At 38.2% G+C, this 21,081-nt stretch overlaps 1 protein-coding gene across 1 annotated transcript; it reads left to right on the forward strand.

The window, feature by feature from the left end:
- Positions 1 to 1,436: 1,436 nt before the first annotated feature.
- TUBGCP5 (tubulin gamma complex associated protein 5) lies at positions 1,437 to 20,732 on the forward strand. Its single transcript, XM_053384092.1, is given in 24 exon segments — positions 1,437 to 1,598; positions 1,601 to 1,833; positions 3,616 to 3,669; positions 3,754 to 3,862; positions 4,442 to 4,538; positions 5,538 to 5,614; positions 6,219 to 6,351; positions 7,070 to 7,184; positions 7,744 to 7,833; positions 8,731 to 8,824; positions 8,988 to 9,234; positions 9,352 to 9,554; positions 9,914 to 10,029; positions 10,908 to 11,176; positions 11,994 to 12,192; positions 13,443 to 13,631; positions 14,153 to 14,335; positions 14,777 to 14,861; positions 14,974 to 15,094; positions 16,584 to 16,762; positions 17,193 to 17,318; positions 18,070 to 18,158; positions 19,096 to 19,196; positions 19,486 to 20,732. Coding segments are annotated over 24 exon segments (3,303 nt in total). The 5' UTR covers positions 1,437 to 1,451; the 3' UTR covers positions 19,533 to 20,732.
- Positions 20,733 to 21,081: the final 349 nt, after the last annotated feature.

Raw genomic sequence — 21,081 nt, forward strand, 5'->3', positions numbered from 1 at the left:
GAGTCTTGCAGCAATATCCCTTTGGAAATATGTTACTGCATAAAACGTATTTGATTAGAATAAAAGGGCAGAATAAGTGTTTCCAGTCTCAGCTATATCATTTTCATTCAACTACCATCTAGCTACAATCCCATCTATACAACTCTAAGACTGCAATTCTATGCATATTTTCCTGAGTGTACGCCCCATTGAACACAGTGGGATTTACTTATGAAGGAACATGCATAGGAGTACACTATAAGCATAGTGTTATATAACTTACTAGGTGCAGCAAGCAACATTTCATGTTTTGAAGTTCACCTGAACTGAAAAATGATCACACACAGTATAAAAACACAGACAAAAAATATAATTTGAGTCAAAACGAAAATCTGGTTTCCAAAACCGGATTAAGGTGCACAAAAACTCAGGAGTGTAACACAGTAACATCTAGCGACCCCAAGCAAAAGTGGGCTGCCAATAAGTTTTGTTTTCTAGAATTGTTTTTGCCAGTACACTGTCAACCCAGGCCTGCTGTTGGGGAAAGGTCTATGTCCCACAAGCTCTGAAGAGACTCTCCTCCCACTTCAGGAAAGGTGCTCTTCTGTCATTGACTGAAGTAATAAAGGAGTGTGGGGGTGGGGCAAAAGTAATAAATGCTTCAGAAGAGAAAGGGATGTGGATGAAGACAAACCTAAGAATCTGCTTTAGGTGTGCTTTCTCATGTCTTCTGCATTGAAAGGATCCCAATGTCTCTTTAGAAGCTGCAGAAGTGGTTTTTGGGTAGCGTGATTAGTGCGGCCACACTGGGTACCCATTGCAGGCAGCACCACAACAGTGCTGTAGAATGGAGCATGAAAGGCAGGGGGAGGGCAAAAATTTTAGCGATATACAGGGAGTCGCTGAAATTTTGAGAGCCCGAATTCTGCCAGTGGATGTTGACAATGATTAAGGCAACACCACTAAACTAGTACTAGTTTCTACCACAGGCACCAAACTATTCCTGCTACTAATATTAACACGACTAAGGGCTTCAGCATAGTTATATAAATGGGAAAAAGCTGTTGGTTGAAAATAGCTGTTACTCTGGAAAACAAAGTTTTGCAGTGTAATCTTAGGCATGTCTACACAGAAGTAAATTCCACAGCGTGGATGGGACTGTTTCCTACATAAGTACACAGGATTGCAGCTGCAGAAACTGAAGAGTGAGATTTGATTCCTTCATCTTCTCGAGCCAAAAAACTAAGAATAAATCACGATGCTTTACACGAATGTTGAGTCCTTGTGTTTTCAATAGGGATTTCAAATCCCGATACAGCTTTTCTGACGCAGACATTACGGGGGTACATTGAAAGTTTTACTTTTTTTATCAAAAGCAGCAAATTAACATCCAAGAAGCTGCTTGCCAAAACGCAGCCCTCTAGAGAACCTCCAGAGTTTTAATAAGCAAGCAAAAGGCACATGCGTAGAAGATGGAGAGGAAAGAGCCTCCTTCGCCCTCTCCCTCCTCCTGGAGAATCGGGAACGGAAACCTCGCGGCACTTGCCGCGAGATCTTATGTGGACGATGGCGACCGAAAACAAACGGAAGCGCCGAAAGGTGACCACATAGGAGGCGGGGAGGGCGGAAAAAAATCCTCTCAGCTTCTTGCCTCGCTCAGGAAGCCTGTTTGGCGATGGCGGCGGCGGCGGCGGCAGCAGCGACGACACCCCCCGCGCACTGGAGCCGCTTCGAGCAGGAGCAAGACGTGACGTTGCGGGAGCTGATCCGGAGGGTAACCGGCCTGAGCGGGCAAAGCAAGGAAGAGGCGGCCCACTTCCAGGCGGCGCTGAACTTCTCCTGGTCCAACTTCAGGTCCGTTATCTGGGGGGCGTGGCGTGGCTCGTGCCCAGAGCGGCGGTTGGGGAGGGGCGGGAGACGGGAGAGGCGCGCGACCAGTTTCACCTGTTACCTGTTGGAAGTCTCCGCCTTGGCCTCCCATTGGCCACTTGGGTTAAGGAAGGGGGTGGAAGAGAGCCCCATCCTGGCCAGTGACCGCAGTAGAGGAATAGGTTGATGGGTGGGATCCAGGCTTAGTCACGCTTCAAAGAAGGCCCACTGGTTTCATTGGGTTTACCGTCCCCCAAGTCTGGCTAAGCCGGAGCATGATTTCTGTTCTCATCCTGAAGCAAAGTTCTTAACCCGAGGTAATATTTCTGGGTTAGGGGAGTCTGTAACCTGAAGCGTATGTAACCTGAAGCGTATGTAACCCGAGGTACCACTGTATAGTGGTTTTATATTTTGATTTTGTTCTGTGAACCTCCCTGACACCTCCAGGTATAGAGGGCTATATAAATTCATTCAATCCATCAGGGTATAGGGCGGTATATAAATTCATTCATTCATTCAATAATAAATAAATAAAATAAAATAATAAACTATTATTTACCCCACCCAACTGATTAGGTTTTCCCAGCCACTCTGGGCAACTTGCAACATATATAAAAACATAATAAAACATGAAACGTTGAAAAAAACACATCCCTATATGGGTCTGCCTTCGAGTGTCTTCTAAAGGTTGTATAGTGACTTATCTACTTGGCTCGCGTAACTCCATACCCTCCGTTTCTCCAATGAAAATAGGGACGTCCTAAGGAAAAGCAGAACCTTCATGGATCAAATAAAAAACTGGGATGGCTTCTGTAAATCCAGGACTATGCCTGGAAAATAGGGACACTTGGAGGGTCTGGTGTTATATGGTCTCGGTAGCCACTTCCAGTCACCAGTCTAGCTGCCGCATTCTGGATTAGTTGTAGTTTCCAGGTCACCTTCGAAGGTAGCCTCACGTAGAGAGCATTGCAGTAGTCCGAGGCGGGAGATAACTAGAGCATGCACCACAATACTGAGACAATACTGAGCTAAATAGACCAATATTCTAACTTCATAAGGCAGCTTCCTATGCTGCTGTATAAGTGCGTATAGAATTTTTACTTTTCTTCTAGAAGTGGAATGTAGCTTAGTAGTAGAACATCAGATTTTTATGCACAAGATCCTAGTTACAAGCCCTGGCAACTCTAACTAAGAATGGGAATGTCCCTTTCTGAAACCCTGGAGGAGTTGCTTCTGGTCATTGTAGACAATACTGACTTGGATATGCGGGGGTCTGACTTTTTATAAGGCAGCTTCCTGCACTCTTAGAATACAACTATTAACTGCAGCCATCATGGTCAATGGTTAGGAATAGTGGCATTTCACTTCCAATTCATGCTTGAGAGATATAAAATATTCAGGCTGTGAACGCCATTGCTTCTGTAGCTAAAACTCCACCACTCACTTACAAGAGAGGGGTATGAAAAGACACAAAGTTAGCAGACATAAAAAATCATTAGAAATTAAGCACTAAGGAGGAACCCCAAAAATAAGTCTATTGAGGACTGGGCATGATCACTGGTGGTGACAGGGGTGGGGAGAAAGGAAAAATCTGGGTGGAATGAGCAGCAGAATGGAGTATCCTAGAAAAGGGGCTGGCTGGCATAGTCAACAGGAGTCCTCCACACTGCAACATTTTGTTGCAAGTTTTACTTGCATACTCCACACCAAAACTTTTGAAAAATGAAACTATGTGGTGCAATAGATATTTTATTATTTTTTCTTTAGGTTTCATCAATTTCTTGATGTCAGCCAGCACAAAGTGGACAAAATAATAGAGGGGTAAGACATTTCTATTTTTATGACATTGGACTAGTTGTTTTCTGTTGACAGATTTACTTATAAGCACTGAACTTTTTGATACAGGATTTATGAAAAGCTGATAGTTCATTCAGACCTTGTTAAAGCTGCAAGCTGGAAGAGTTTAACAGAAGAGTTTCTGAATTCTCCGCTTCCAACCACTGAAGGAACAAAGGTATGCAGTTTAGAAAACAGATTTCAGTTGTGTTATATTCTTTCTTTTTAAATAAGGAATTTACCATGGAGAACAAGTAGTCTTTATTTACAGAGTTCTTATAGTTCTAATTTCCTCTTCTAACTTAACTGTATTAACTGCTTCATAATAGATATCCTAGCTCTTATATATATAATTTACTTATTAATTTATCAACACAGCAAACATTTTGTGCTTAGCAGTATTTTAAATATCTGTACTCAGAACTTGAATTGTTCAAACAGTTGGAGGTTTACCATGAAGGCAGTAAATTCCAGTTTTAGTAATGTTTCTCTGACCAATTTGTGCAGATTAAAAGCTATAATTATGAAATACAGACTTCAGCTAATTGAAATGCACTGTTATGTAGCCTAGTGTCTTGTTTTTCATGTGATTCTGCATCGTGATCCTTTTACTGTTGTATTGAGATGTGTGATAAACTGAAGCTTTTATTTTGCATTTCTAAATATATCGTTGTACTAGAAGTCCAGTCTATTCATTTCCATAACTATTAACAAATACATTTCCTCCACTGAATTATTTGTTTGTCTTCCGTTTAAGACAGATGTCCATTATGCCATACTCTCTCTTCTGTTGTGCTTATCTGATTCTCCTTCCAACACCAGTTATGCAGAAAAACCAAGAGAGAAAGAAGTGGGTAGGTTTTAATATATTACACATAATTCAGGAACCAAATGGGAAAACTGGACATTTCATCCCTTTTGAAACCTTTATATAACATGATTGTTAATCTCATGCCAATTCCTTTTTATTTTGTGAGTTATTAGTATTAGATTGTCCATGTATATTGAAATATAATAGCGTATAATAAATAATGTATACTATTATTTAGCTTTTCCATATCTCTCTGCACTGTAGTAGTTCAGACTACTTACATAATTGTCATGTTCTTGGAAGAAATGGGATTATTTATTGATTTGATTTCTTACCTGTCCTTCGCTACAAATTTCCAGGGCAGGTTCCAGCAATTTCAAACAATATTAAAATCAATTTAAAAGTATTACAATCAAATGTGATAGGGTGGGTCATATATATATATATGTGTGTGTGTGTGTATGTATCAGGTGTCAAAGACGAGGGTAAAGTGTCTTCATTGGAAATGACACACTGAAGGTGCCAAGCGGACCCCTGTGAAGAGGGAATTTCATAAGTTAGGGACTATACAGAGAAAGCCCTCTCTTGTCCTGCTACTCCCCAAATGTCTGAGGGCGGTGGAACTACAAAGAGGCCCCCTCTGCTGATCTTAACACCTGGGTGGGTCTATAGGGAAGGAAGTGGTCTTCAAGATATTTGAGGCCTAAATTATGAGCACCTTGAACTGGATCTGCAAACTGATCACCCATGCAGCTGTTTTGAAACAGGGATTATATGAGTTCTTAATGGTACCTGAGCCAATAATATGGCTGCTGAATTTTGGACCAGATGTTGAAGTTTTTGAGTCATCTTCAGGGGCAGCTCCCTGTACAGTGCTTTGCAACTATCCAGCCTTGAAGTACTAGAGCATGGAGAACAGTGGCTAATTGTCTAAAACAGGCCATAGCTGGCAAACCAGTCTAAGAGGTCACTTGAGCCTTCAATGACAATGTTGGATCCAGGAATATCCCAAAACTACAGACCTGCTTTTTTTTTAATCTAGAAAAAGAAGAATTTGATTGGAGGAAATACTTGATGGAAGGTGAAGAATTTGACTATGGTCCTGATTTAGAAACACCAGTGAGTAATACATAGAGCTGCATTATAAAGTCACAGGATACATTGGAAAACTGGGGAACTATTTCTGCAGACCAAAGACTTCTGTAAATCCATCTGCTTTTTATTATTTTTATTATGACTTACTTACATAGTAAGAAACAAAAACAACTCCCCGCCCCCCTTTAAAAGACCATGGATTGTTTAATTAGCCAAAGGTCTGGGAGAAGAGGAATTTTTTTGCTTGGCACTTAAAGCACACAACAAATGTGCAGTTGAGCCTCTCTGGAGAGAGCATTCCATTATTATGCTCTGCTCATAAGCTTTTCTGTGGCATTTGACTGGCCAGTGTTGGAAGAAGAGTGTCGAGCTAGATAGATTTTTTAATCTAAATTAATGAGGCAGTGATTATGCTTTTAGGGTGTTTGGTGATGGAACTTGTGAAGAAAGGCATTGTTAATAGGTTGAAGGGGGATCTGATTTATCTGTTAAGACATACGGTAATACATTTTCTAAACTTGATTTTGTTTCTTGTCCAACAAAATGTTCATTTTATTTTGTAAAAATGCATTGTAAGGTTCCCACCTGTCTTGAATTAAAATATACTTTGTATGCTTATGTTTTACAGGAGTGGTCTGACGTAAGTGATGATGATGAAGATACTGAACCACTGAGTAGAGAAGACTCTGGCATTCAGGTGGACAGGACACCCCAAGAAGATCAGGATCAAAACAAGAAGTCATCACATGTCACATGGAAAGGTTTGTTCTTCAAGACTTGCTTAATTTGGCTAGTTTTTACCTTTTGTGAAGCATATTGCTGTCATGTGGCTAATTGCTTTGAACTTTATGAAAGTTTGTATACTTAATATTGAAACTTGAGCTGGCAAGTCTCAATACTCCACAAAGCAGGAAAACTAGAGTATGTGTTTTGGTAACAAACCATGATGTTTGGTGGCCTTTCTTTGGTTGAACTCCATAGTAGGAGGGGCCCTCAGTTAAGCTATTGCCAAATTCCCTTTTGAGAGAGTTGCTAGACACCAAGGCACTATGAGGTAGGGTCCAGCCTACCATTGGACACTTCCCCCTCTAATATGCTCTTACCACTACATGCTTGTATTTTGTTTTCAGGCAATTTCATAGTAGGAGAGTTGTTAGGCTCTTACTCAGTAGAGAAGAGATGCCGTTTTTGACTCCAGCTTCCTGGTCAACCAATAATCTTAGTGACCATGGGTCTAAATTGTTTTCCTGCTTCTGGAAACATCTGTTTCTGGTTTGTGAATTTTCAAATTGACACCTATTTCAGTTTGCCTTATTGCTCCTGAGATTTAGGATCCTCTAAACTTACCTGAGATGAAACCCTGTTAAACTCAGTGGGGCATTCTTCCCCATAGACATGTTAGGATTGCTCTTGTTATTTACATTATAAAGTTTTCTCTTCTATGTAAATGGAAACTGGAGTGAAATATCTTGTATGCAGGTGAACCTGATGCACGTACCTGGCTAGAGCAACATGTAGTTGCTCAATACTGGACTGGCAGAGGAGTTCGTTTTCCCCATAGTTTGCATTTTCATTCCAATTTAGCGGCTGTATGGTAAGTAGTTAAGTTAATTTTGTGTTGGGAGGATATAATTTATGATCAGCTGACTACTACTTTACGATAATTTCTAAAAACCCTATTGCAGATGCTATTGCATGCTATGAAATGCTATATTGGGTTGATTCCTGCCCTACACTCCCCTCTCTGGTTATTTTGTATATATGTGTACTAATGATAAAACGGAATTTAATATGTATGAAGAAATGCTTAGATTCCTGAAACTGTCATGAATATCTCTGAAGGATTACAAAACGTCTTGGGACTGTGTTATTCTTATGTCATAATGGTGTCAGAAATGATGTATGCAGTTTGCAATTTAAGCATAGCATGCAACTCTTGAAAGGAAGTGATGCATTTAAAATATTCAAAGAGCTTTTCAAGCTAGAAACAGAGTAGTTCATATGCATTAAAAAAATAAATAAAGCAGAAATGATTAATTTGATTCCCTAAGTACATTGGATCTGCAGGAGAGGAGCAAATAAAAGGAATAATATTTGATATTGGTTACCAGCAATTTTGGTTGTAAAAAAATAATGATGATTTTTCCTTCTAGGGAGCAGCACTTATATACTAGTGATCCCTTGTACATGCCGGAAGAGAAAATTATTGTTACTGAAACACAAGTCATTCGTGAAACAATTTGGTAAGTAGCAGGACTAAAGAAATTACCACTTGAAATCTGTTTAATGTTCTTTCATGGAATACTCTCAACATTCAGACTCATGTGGTTATGCTATTCCTTTACTTCAATGCCATCACTCCTAATGACAATTCTGGTATTGCAATAGCTTTAGAAGGAGCAGCTTTAGAAGGAATTTAATGCTTTGCATTGCTCTTGAAATACAATAATTCTAAATGTTATCTTAAAAGACCTTGCTACCTTTCTTGTGTAAATTTAATTCATTTTAGCATGCCTCTTATTTGTGAGAGATATAATTAAAATTGTGTTACTCAAAATCAAGCTGTTTCCCCCCTCAAGCATTAACAATATTAATAACACAACTTTGAAAAATAAGCACCTTCTTAATGCAGTCTGCAAATCATTTTCTTGTGGTGTACTCTGTAAAGTTGAGCCCGCTTCATGAAAAGTTGATGGAGAAAATGACCACAATTTCCCCAAACTTAATTGTGGGCTATTACTTTTAAAAGTCATCTGAAGGCAGCCCTCTTTAGGGAAGTTTTTAATGTTTGATGCTGTACTGTTTTTAATATTCAGTTGGAAGCCACCCAGAGTGGCAGGGGAAACCCAGCCAGATGGGCGGGGTATAAATAAATTATTATTATTATTATTATTATTATTATTATTATTATTATTATTATTACAAAACTACTTATCCATGCCACCATTTCACCAACACATAGATGTAATCCAAAGGTATGTCCAAATCAGTCAAACTTGTAAGACCTAATATTTGTCTGGGGTCCTTTTGAATATATCCTATATTTTGTATATATAATGATGTTTCTGCAGTCCTAAAAATTGTTCTGTATGTTGTACTGTGTTTTGTACATGCTAAGTCAGTTCTTCTTACTTTTACAGGCTGCTTTCAGGCGTAAAAAATCTGTTTATATTTCAACTGAATGATGGAAAGATTACTGTGAGAAATGACATCATGGTGACTCATTTGACCCACGTAAGTTCAGTGATCAGCCTAGATCAGTAATCAAGGTGCAAAGAAAGCCTGGTGTTGGCGCATGGAAGAAGGATTGCTTGCAAAAGATGATATCTTACCCTCTGAGTTTTCTATATTGGTGTGTTAATACTAAAGACAAAACGAAACCACATTTGTTTTGCAGAACTCATTAAGATCAATGTTGGAGCGGATAGCAGCATATGGGCAAGTTGTATTTAGGCTGCAGAAGTTTATTGATGAAATAATGGGTCACAGCTCAGAAAGTGGAATACATGGAATCATTTCTACTCCCAAGAAATCGGCAGAAGCCCCATTTAGAACCTATCAAGCTTTCATGAGAGCCCTCTATAAATATTTCATAAGTTTCAAAGAGGAACTTACCGAAATTGAGAGGAGCATAATCAACAAAGGTAGTATACTTTGGATTATAGTAGAAGAGTTTCCGTAAGTCTTAATCTGTTGTGAAAGTATAAGATGTGAACTAATAACCACACATTATGAAACATGACTGTATTTCTGTTCTACAGATGCAACAATCACTCTTTCCATAGTCATGGATAAGTTATCACATCGATTAGCTCAGCTCAATATACTTCATAAGGTTTTTAGCACTGGAGTAGCAGAAGTACCTCCTGACACTCGCAATGTTGTAAGAGCATCTCATTTGCTCAATACCCTGTACAAAGCAATTCTTGACTATGATAATGTTGGGGAAGCCTCTGAACAAACGGTATGTAGAAGCTGTTCATCATGATTTCTTTAGGAGAAAAATAAGTTATTACATCAGTCAACTGATGACTAGACGTAAATTATAAATGCTTTAATATACAAGTGGCAGTTGTAGTGTCTTCCTACGCTCAAACAATATGTTCTGCAAAACTATAAATGTTTGTACAGCTGATTGTGATAGTTAGGATTCGAAATTCACTGTATGCCATTTGCAAAAAAGATAAAATCCTTTCTATGTGTGCATATCGTTTTCCTTGACTCTATACTGTAAACACATTGGAGAGGCTATATATGCTTTACTCGTGAATCCATGAAATATTTATAAATCACCCAATAATCCTGTTTAAAATTTCATTGCAGGTATCCCTCTTGTTTTCTCTCTGGGTTGAAACAGTGAGGCCATATTTACAGACAGTGGACGAATGGATTGTCCATGGTAACTTATTTGATCCAGCAAAAGAATTTATTATTCAGAGGTAGGGATAATGAACTTGTCTTTTGGATATACTGGTGTTTCTTAGGGCAGAGAACACTTCCTATATGGCAGTATCTGAACCCAAAAGCAGTAGTGCACATGTAAGAGACTTTTTTTCCTTTCTAACTACCAGCTTCCTGTACAGTCATAGGGTTTCGTCTCCCTTGACGATAAGAGACCACATGTATAAATGCAGCTGACTTGTAATCTTCATCTTCTGCAAGGCTGAGACAGACCAGGACAATTGAGTTAACCTGGGTGATTGTAATTAATAAAATGACAAGCAATGTTTTAATGAAAAATATTGTAGCAGTGCAGCTGGGCTGTGATATGCACCTTGTATTGAATTTTGTGAGAATATTATTCACTGAATGTTAATTGTAGAAAGTGAGCTCGGGATTTTTAAATCATGAATATGTGGGTTGAAGGAAACTCAAAGGCATGTTTGCTACAGGTGCTTATGCTTGCAGTTCCTTTTGTTCAGTGTTCCTGCTTAAGACATTTGTAATGCCATGGCCAGTTTGTGCTTTATAACATCATTTAACTACTGTTACGTGTTCAGTAAAGCCTTGGCACAGATATGTGTTGCGATATCTAAGAGCCTTATCCATTGTGACTGTTGATCTGTAAATCCTAGTTCTAAAAACTTAGTATTTTCTCAATCAGAATGTTTGTATTACCGTTCTGAGAGTTCAAAGCTGTTTCTGTGGATTCTGAACCTTAACAAGACCCCCCAAATATTTAATCTTGTGGTTGAATGTTTTTCTTTATCTTGATCACCTGCTTCAGGCTATTTTCAATAATTGTCATGATATAAAGAATTAGGAAGTGTTATAGTTTCCTAAGGAACAACTAATGATCGCATGTCTGTCTTTGCAGAAACAAAAATGTTCCAGTTAACCATAGGGATTTCTGGTATGCTACCTACACTTTGTATAGTGTGTCGGAAAAGACAGAGAATGAAGAAAAAATGAGTGACAATGCTAGTGCCAGTTCCGGCAGCGATCAGGCACCCTCAAGTAGACAGCATACCATGGTCTCTTTTCTGAAACCTGTACTAAAACAGATCATTATGGCTGGAAAGTCCATGCAGTTGTTGAAGAACTTGCAATGCACAGATGGTTCTCCACAGCAGGCTGCATCAAGAGGTGATAAAACCCTATTTTACTGTGTAAATGTTATTATTATTCCTGGCTTTAGTGGCATGCAGCACTTCATATTGCATGTGAAAATGCAGCCCACATAGTAATGAAATAGCAATGAAAAAATAGTTTTGGCATATTGGTAGGTATTTAGCATTTCAGATATAGGTCCCTCTATTTCCCACTGAATTTTACTCCTTTAATTGTTAAAAATCTTAAAAATCAATTATTAGACTACTGATAGATTATATTTGAATTTAAATGATTTTTCATTATTGTTAATTTTTAGCCAGACCAGAAAATAGTATCATAACAGTGTAAAATACAAAGATAAATGCTATTTTCTGGTATCCGTTTTCTTTTTTCCTTAAAGGATGTTTTACAAACCTAACTTTTCCATTTTGTGGAGGCAAATGTTTGTTTAAATTGCCATCACCACATGATTGTTTTGCTGTGAAACTCTTATCTTGTGAAAATATCCCAGTATGCATTGCGCAGTCAAACTTCTGTGGTTTGTAATCATAAGACTCAAGTGTGCTATCAAACATGCACCAACGGGTCTCCTCTGACAGATGGACTATTGTTTCTTAATTGAACATTACTGGAGCATTAGAAGCAATAAGGAGCGCAAGTGTTATGTGTTAAATAGGTTTACAGTGTTTGAGAATCCTACCTTAAAGCACCTCCTAATTTTTTTTTCTGAACTCAGTTGAGAGATAAAAATGGTTCATTTTTTCTTTTTCTTTCTTTTTTATTGTGGCTTACAACAAACAGCTATTTCTGAGAAGTAATAACCTACCGTACGTATCTCTGTCCTATTCAGATGCAGAGAGGAAGAGCTTGTACACATTATTTCTGGAGTCTGTGCAGTCACGCCTACGGCATGGGGAGGAACCTGTTCAAGATATCATTACAGAACAGCAGGCCACCAAGCAAAGTCTAATAAAGATGCAGTCTATTGCAGCAAGACACTTAGAGCTGGATGATGTCCACGATCCCTTGCTGGCTATTAATTTTGCAAGGTAATAGAAGAGATTCAAAATAATTGATTCTCCCTACTGTGTCACTGTCCAAAGTCAGATTCTACCAAGCACATATTGGGGAATTCCTGCTGTTCAGGCAGCTGGTGGAATCCAAGTTGCTGAGAGGCGGTTTGTCACACTACAGTATAGCCTTCAGAAGCCATACATCATTACTCTTTATTGCCTTAGGCACTGGCCACAGCAGTTGTCAGGATCTATAGTGTAAAAACACAGCAGCAAAACCTGTTGCTGATTTTAGGTAGGTATGTTTCCTCTTAGAGATATGCTGTGTCTGAGGAAGTACAGGACGAGTTGGTTAGATTGTGTGTCTGTTCTCCGGTTTGTGAGAGAATCATGAGAGTCTGGGGGTGAGGAAGAGGGGAAATAGTCACAAATTCCTGAAAAATATGAATCTGTCAAAGCCCAGTTATAATGTTGCACCTTGTAGCTTGTTTTTCATGATATGTTTTGCTTATCATGAACCCAAAGATTACTGTTCATAGAAATAAACTACTGTGGTACCTTGGTTCTTGAACAGCTTGGCTCCTGAACAAATCGGATCCTGAACACCACAAACCCGGAAGTGAGTGTTCCGGTTTGCAAACTTTTTTCAGAAGCCAAACGTTTGATGTGGCTTCCGCGGCTTTCGATTGAGTGCAGAAAGCTCCTGCAGTCAGCCTTGGTTGTCAAACCATTTCAGGAATCAAATGGACTCCTGGAATGGATTAAGTTCGAGAACCAAGGTACCACTGTATTAGAATTGGGCTGGTTTTTTTAACTGGGGGAGGGGAAAATTCTGATAAGTTCCAGAAGGTCATGTAGCACCTACAGATTGTTAAGGTCTGTCCAGAGGGCTGTGAGATTGGTAAGAGGGCCCAATCTGCAAATGCGGGTTTCATCCTACACCGAAATTTTGTACTAGTAGGTGCTGGTGACAGGTTTCTAGATGCCAGCATGTGTTGCTGTAAAAGTTGCAAGGCCCACAGAAGCTAGAAAATATGCCAAATACATTTTGTCTCTCTCCTCCTCACAATTCACAGTATTCCAGACAGAATCCTGCTATAGAGCTAGAAACCCTGTGGCAAACTGTCTCCCAGCTTTGGAGTGGAACTTCATGGGATTTCTACAGCAGATTTTGCTCATCGCAAACAGCTCTAGTATTAAAAGAAGATTCTTAAGACATTTCATGTCAAGTATTATTATTATTATTATTATTATTATTATTATTATTATTATATTTTATTTTGTAGGTTGTATTTGGAACAAGGCAGTTTTCATGAGACGCTTACTGGTGATGATGTTTGCGTGGATAGATCATCCGAATCAGTTACGTGCCAGACATTTGAACTGACATTGAGGTCATGTCTTTATCCTCACATAGACAAACAGTATCTGGAGTGCTGTGGAAACTTAATGCAAACGTTGAAGAAAGATTATAGGTAAGAATTAAAATACTTATGCACTGATGACTTTATTAGTTCTTGTAATATGCTTAAGGCAGTAGTAGAGACCTGGATCGGATTTCCAGTCATTAGTGATTGATACTACTTCACTCACTCAGCTTAGGGACCCAGTCTTTCTTATGGAGGAAGCATCTGGGTCACTCTTGTTGCAAAAGGGGCGACAGCAGAGTGAGGCAAAAGTATCACAGAATTCAACAGTAGAAAGGGTGGGTACATGGTTGACAGAAAAAGTTACCGTAATGCTCTGACAGAAGAATGTTGGCAAGCACAGTGATACAGTGAAAATAGAGTTTAAGGCAAGATGCAGCTTTCTTACTACAGGAGTTGGGTCTTCTGAGCCATGAAGTTTACTAGTATTTGTATATAATAATAAAAAAGTAATTTTTTTTGAGCTCAGTGTCCTTAATGGTTCACGTTTGGAAGGTTTCCTAGCATAGCTGAAGTATTAAAAGTATGATGAAGTGAAATTTGAATAAATGTGTGTTTTTGTTTCTTAGGCTGGTAGAGTACTTGCAGGCCATGAGAAACTTTTTCTTGCTTGAGGCTGGTGATACTATGTATGACTTCTATACATCCATTTTTGATAAAATAAGAGAGAAAGACACATGGCAGAGCGAACCATTCCTTAATGTCCAGCTCCAAGAGGCAGTTGGACAGCGTTATCCAGAGGATAGTTTAAGGTAATAAGCATGCAAAATATATGTACAATATACATTTAGGTGGGAGGGGAGAGCCTGGTATGACTAGGAAAAGATTAAGAAAACGCGTTTATTTGGCTGTATTTGGAGAGTAAATGATACCTTGCACATCTTGCTAACCATAGCACTTGAAATATAGCCTTTCCCCTCATAATTTGGAAAAGCCAAGGCTGTTTAAAAGACATACATTTTTATTGCTGCATTTGCATTCTACCCAGTTTGAGAGTATTAAGGTTTGTCTGTCTTATTTAGACTGTAGCTATTTCTGTCAGCATAGATACCTAATATCCTTTTACAAAGTTTGCAGCGGAAGTAATTGTAGCTGTGTTGATTTTATCTGATTTTGCATTTGTTTCGTTTGCCTAGTAGTTGCCTAGCTCCCAGAGCAAAACAGTGGTAACGAGTATATGTTTCTGTATGCAGGTTGTCTATATTGTGTGAAAATATAGATATAGCAAAGAAGAAGCTTCCTGTTCATACCTTGGATGGCTTAATATTGAGCTACAAGGTAATACTAGTTTAAATTAAAGAACTGAAATACAATAATGGTTTAATTATAAGGTAATATATAGACGGGGGGGAAATGAAATAATGTTTTCAATAATGTTTTCCCTCCTTAGGTCCCCTGGCCCGTGGATATAGTTATAAGTGTGGAGTGTCAAAAAATCTATAACCAAGTGTTTCTTCTATTGTTACAAATAAAGTGGGCCAAATATAGTCTGGATGTATTACGATTTCATGGTAAGGTAATTCATGGACACTTCTTTTATTCTGTATAACTGAAACTATAACACTAATAATTGGTGAACTGTAGTTACACTGCTTCCAGCTTCTGGAAGAGCACAATACTTTCTGGGAAGATAGGGCAAAGGACAAAAAAGAATGTAAAAGGTAAAGGAACCCCTGACCGTTAGGTCCAGTTGCGGATGACTCTGGGGTTGCAGCGCTCATCTCGCTTTACTGGCTGAGGGAGCCGGCGTACAGCTTCCAGGTCATGTGGCCAGCATGACTAAGCCGCTTCTGGCAAACCAGAGCATGTAAAGGGAAGGAATTATGGAAATGAAGGTATTGTGGCAAAGTATAAGTAGATAGTGGCTGGTTATCAGAAGGACAAGTGGGAGCTGTCACAAGATGTTGCAGTGTACCATGTACCTGTTTAGGATTCATGTCAGCCATGACCTTTTTGAGAAGACTCCATTTCATTCTCACTCTCCAACAGTCAGTGAGCACTCCATGCCCACTGAACATTCTCACTTCTCATTCGACTTATTGTGGGGGGTAGGTGGGGAAATTGCCACTTTTACGGTTTTCCGCTAAAGTTTTTTGTACTCCTGCAAAACTTGGTGTACTGTGGAGTTGCTGATATCTCCTTGAGCCTCCTTTCACCCTTCTCTTGTGTGTGAATGTTGTCATTTTGCTTACATAAATCATTCTCCAACTGTGAATTCTTCACTGTTTGTTTATAAAAAGAGCAAGCAGATTGCTTTGAACTATAACTGATCTGGAGTAGATGTGGTTAGCTGTTTATCTGCAATACAGAGCTGTGTGTGCTCTGCCAAAAATAGTCTGTACTGAGAAAAACTGAATTTTGTCACTTGACTCGGTACCCAAATTGTTCTTTGTGCAAAAAGAATATTGTGGCACTTTTTTACAAAAACGTACCACAAGACCCTTCATTCATTTTTACTTCAACAGACTGTTAGTGTCAGGGCTGGTTCTGTTAGGTTATGCAAGTTTGCCTTTTTGTGTACCTTCTGTAGTTTATTCTGTATAGTCATAGGAACTAGCAGGCAGGGCACTAAAGTTCTTTGGTTTTTTTCAACTCAAACAAAAATTCAAGCCGTAGGAAACTCCCTACCTCTTTTCTTCATGAAATCCTATAAAGCTTAATGCTTTATTTTTGCATTTCTTGATTTTATAAAATGTATAGCTTACTTATAATAAAAATGTATCTTAATACTTGGTTTTAACTCTTCCCTGTTTATAGTGATTTTACTAAAATGTGGATCCTGTGCATTTGATTGATGTCCTGATTGATGTTTGTTGTCTTTACATCAAAGAAACCCTGCCCTCTGCTGTTTGAACAGTTTATTGGCATCAGTAGATTTTTTTTTTCTACTGAAGAATTTAAGGGCACCTGAACTGTTCAGATGCTGATGATGGCAGAATTGTAGTTGCGGTCGTGCCATTTCCTGTAATATCTTATTCTGTTGTCTTTAACTCTTTTAAGAACTAGTCAGGGCTGCAGAAAAGCCCCAGAACAAAGGAGGAGCTGTACTTGAACAAGAGACATTTCTTCACTTTGGATCACAATTGGAGCCCATTAAGCAACAAACTCATCGGATGTTTCTTTTGAGGATGAAACTAATGCATTTTGTTAACAGCCTGCATAACTACATCATGACTAGAGTATGTGATGCATTATAATTTCATTAATAATATACTACTTTCCTTAACAGTCCAGGATGACTTATGACATATGTGCAGGTAGTTTGACCTTCACTTTGTATGGCAGAAGTACATTTCGTTCATTTAGGTTTTAGCTAATATCTGGAATATGCTTAAAATAGCAGTGGCTGTTCAGATGCTGAATAACCCAATTCTACTAAGTCACAATGCTTTTGGAACACGTGATAGATCCTTCCGTATTACAGTATTCTTGCCAGAACTCTTAATTCCATGTACTGCACACAGAAGCCCTTTGTAGAACATAAAATGTTTAATAGCCAGCTCAGCTTGTGATCTTGGAGAAAAATTAGAGGTGTAAAACATTTGTCATAGAAGTGTGCTAAAGACAACATTTAAGCATAAAGTTTAATCACTATCTGTTTTTCTAAAGATTCTTCATAGTACAGGTTTAGAATTTCAACATCAAGTAGAAGAAGCCAAAGATTTAGACCAGCTGATTAAAATTCATTACAGATACCTTTCTACAATCCATGATCGCTGCCTGCTGAGAGAAAAGGTACATCAAGTTAGACTACTATGGTGTATTTAGTTTACACCAAATACCTATAACACTTGCACTCTATTCAGGGGTTTTATATCATATATAACTGCTATAGAAAAAAATTATCTGTTGGGTCATTGTGAGGGTTAGCAGAGCTCCTTAACATTCTTAAAATAGCATTTTCATTGTTTGTCCAGGAGACTTTAGAATATTTTATTTGCCCAATATTTTGATTTGTTTGCATAAATTGTTTAAACCCTTATCTGAATGAGCCTTTATTATATTTCCAAAAGCTCTCAAAACAACTGTTTCGAAACGTTGAGAAAGCTTCGTTCATTCAAAATTGATAGAGGGTATATGTTCTCTATCAGTAGGTAGAAGAGGAAGGACTATAATGATTCTGCAGTGCAATACTGCTGTGGATGTCAGGATCAAAGCCTGGGGGAAGGGCTTAAACATGTGGAGCCATGTGCTAAGCTGAATGGAAGCAGTTACTCCTTCTAAACCACTCAAACTCATAGCCTTGCCTGACTAGGAGTTAGCACTTACATCCTCCTATTTTGCTGCCAGAGAGTCATGGGGACAGGACACATGCACAACCCTCAGCCCACGCTAGTTTTGGGTGGATAGCTTTTACATTGGGTAGAGCAGTGGAACCACTTGGCAGAGCTGGAAAAAATGGAAAATGCACTAGGGAAGTGGAACTGCCTTGAACCTTAGTATGAAACTATGATCACAGCTGCTACTTTTAAAATGTCATTTACAGGTTAGTTTTGTGAAAGAAGCTATAATGAAAGTGCTGAACCTAGTACTGATGTTTGCAGACCGTTGGCAAGCTGGTTTGGGAGCTTGGAAGTAAGCACACACAAAATAATTTGGATTGTATTAATTTCACTGCATTAGGCTTTTAAATGGCATTAATCCCTTACTTGAAACATTGGCTAGGATGCAGTGGAACAGGCAAGAGACTAATCACGTGACCAAGAATGAAATGGATTTAAGATAGATCTTATCAGCTCTGGGCACATGTTGCCTTGAAATCAGCATGCTTTTTAAAGATAAGGTTGTAAATCATACATTCATAAAATAAATTATAACTTTTAGATGCTTAACAGTAGAAAGTATTAAGTTAACTTGGCCTTAACTTGGTATAAGTACCAAACAGGATCAGTATGGTCTGAATAATTTTTCTTTGATTGCTGCTACTAGGAAATATTGAATGCACTGAAGTTTTATTTGAAGTGCTTTTATGGTGTGAAAATCAGGAGTTTCTCAGCTAGTGACTTAGTTTGATCTTTTGAAGATGCAAAGCTATTTTTAAAAAGGGTTACAACAGTTGTGTTGTGTAGACCCCTATATCTTTTTTTTTATTTCAAACAGCTTGATATCTGGATATATTTTCTGCATATCCATGCATCTCCTTTAGAGTAAAGAACAATAATGAGGAAATACTAGTATAGAGGCCACATCCAAGAACAAACCCTTCCGTTTGCTAGGTACCTGTGCATTTACAATAAAAATGTTTGCTAGGACCTTCTAATGTCAAAATGATTTGGGTTTAATCCAGTTTGATTTTTGCTGATTTCCACCAAAAGCCCCTGAAAAATAGCTCCAGTAGGTGGGGAACCCGCCCCCCCCCCCGAATAGCATGGAAGGCGGTATGATGGGTGCAGGTAGAAGTGAAAATAGCCTACCAAAAAGAGGAACCCTTTTTGTTCTCAAAAGTAATTTTATTATATTTTTTACTACCACTTTATTTTTGTCTACTTAAAATGTTCTGTCCTGTTCTCAGGATGGAATCAATAACGAAGATGGAATCTGACTTTAAAAACTGCCACATGTTTCTTGTGACAGTACTGAATAAAGCAGTCTGCAGAGGTTCCTTCCCACATTGTAAGTATTTAGAAAATGAAGGTAAAATATGATTTTTCATACCATTAGGCGTTTACTGCAGAGTGCATTGTGCTGCTTTCTTAGCGCTTTCAGTTTCTAATAATTTTAAAGCATAGTTATCTGCTGATAATTATAGGGGGAGGTTTTGGTGTGTATTAACAAGGATTCTTTAGAAATCTATGTAATTCATAACCAGTTTGTTCAACATGCTATTTTTCTTCTCTCCTGAAACAGTGCAAAATGCAAATGCCAGACATTAATATATTTCACTTTGTGTTTTGGTTCACAGTGGAATCTTTAGCCTTGTCACTCATGGCTGGAATGGAACAAAGTTAGTAAAATGCAGATGTAGTAAAACTACTCAAACGCCTGCAACATCTTCTGTGTAACATTGTAGTCATCCAATGCTGATTGATTGCATGAAGTATATTTTGAACTGTGTGGCAGGGTTTTCATTTTGAGTGATCCCAGGACTGCAGTATTATTTTTAGGATGTACATATTTGTGCTTGAAACTGTAAAAACAACAACACGTTCATCTGTAAATAAAACATTGAATGAAATTATTTATACAGAATACCATTTATTTTATATATTAGGAAATATTTAATCAGATCAGGTCATTCTTTTGTTTTCCTCTGTGAGGAACAGTTACCAAAATGCATACTGTATAGCAAACATTTTTAAAGAATTTCTGTGAACTTTGCTCCTGTGCATAGCTTGCAGGCTGTCCCTGAATGCAGTGGCAGAAATGTTTTATTCAGAAACATTTATTTATTTAATAAGCATACCACCCTTCATCTGAAGATCACAGAGTGGTTCACAACATAAGGCAAAATGAGAATGCAAAATACATAATAAAACAAAAACAAACCAATAACCCCCTCCCACAAACTCATATGAAAGGCCATAGAATGTTTCATCAACCAAAGGCCTGGTTATAGAGAAACATCTTCACCTGGTGCCTAAAGATATGTGATGAAGGCATGAGGCGAGCCTTCCTGGGAAGAGCATTCCACAAACAGGGAGCCATTAGATGCCTTCCTTTTCCCTTTTCCCAAGATAAATTGTCACATGCTCTCAAAATATGTCACATGCAACTGAAATCCCAGCAGCTGTAGTGCTATGGCAAATGGTACTATTTTGTTGAATTGTTTTTTTCATGGAAATGAATAGCACAGGTAAGGCACTTTATGCCACCATTAACTTACCGCACATTACAACATTCTAACATTTGTTTTGGCATTCCTAGCAGCTTCAAAATGTTCATTTTTAAGCTTTGTAATCTTAACTGCGATCAACATTACTGGTGCATTAGGATGGACTATGTTTGCATTATCTGCTTACATAATGTGTAAGGATAATACTTCCTTCTCTATACTGCTAATGCATTTCTAGTGTAACTGCCTTTTATGAAACCTGATAGCAAGTGATTTGATTCTGGAAGGAATTTCATGGGAAATATATCATGAAGATTGTAGAAGATTGTGTAACTCGACCTTCACATGACCATAAATATATTACTGTCTGAAAACTGGCTGTTGTAACTTGCTGCTTTTATAAGGTACCGGTAGTTTCCCTTTTATATTGTGGGGTGTGTGTGTGAAGCTTTTGGTTAATTCCTTATTAAGGCAATACCAAGCTTGCTAAAAAAAATAAATTGAAAAAATCGACACTGTGCCTCTTACTATAGTTGAGAACACAACTCTTTACCAACTTTAGTAAGTGCTGTTTATTTTATTTATGTGCTACAGGGATTGCCCGCAGTGGCTCTTGTATATTTTCTTTAAAAAAAATTTTTTTAATGGCAACCATGCCCTTCACCTGTGGAAAGGCTTTTTTAAAAAAAACTTTGAGGAGGGGGATGCTCAAGTATTTGTGTGTGT

Source organism: Podarcis raffonei, chromosome 4 (assembly GCF_027172205.1).
Source record: "Podarcis raffonei isolate rPodRaf1 chromosome 4, rPodRaf1.pri, whole genome shotgun sequence".
Taxonomy (NCBI): domain Eukaryota; kingdom Metazoa; phylum Chordata; class Lepidosauria; order Squamata; family Lacertidae; genus Podarcis; species Podarcis raffonei.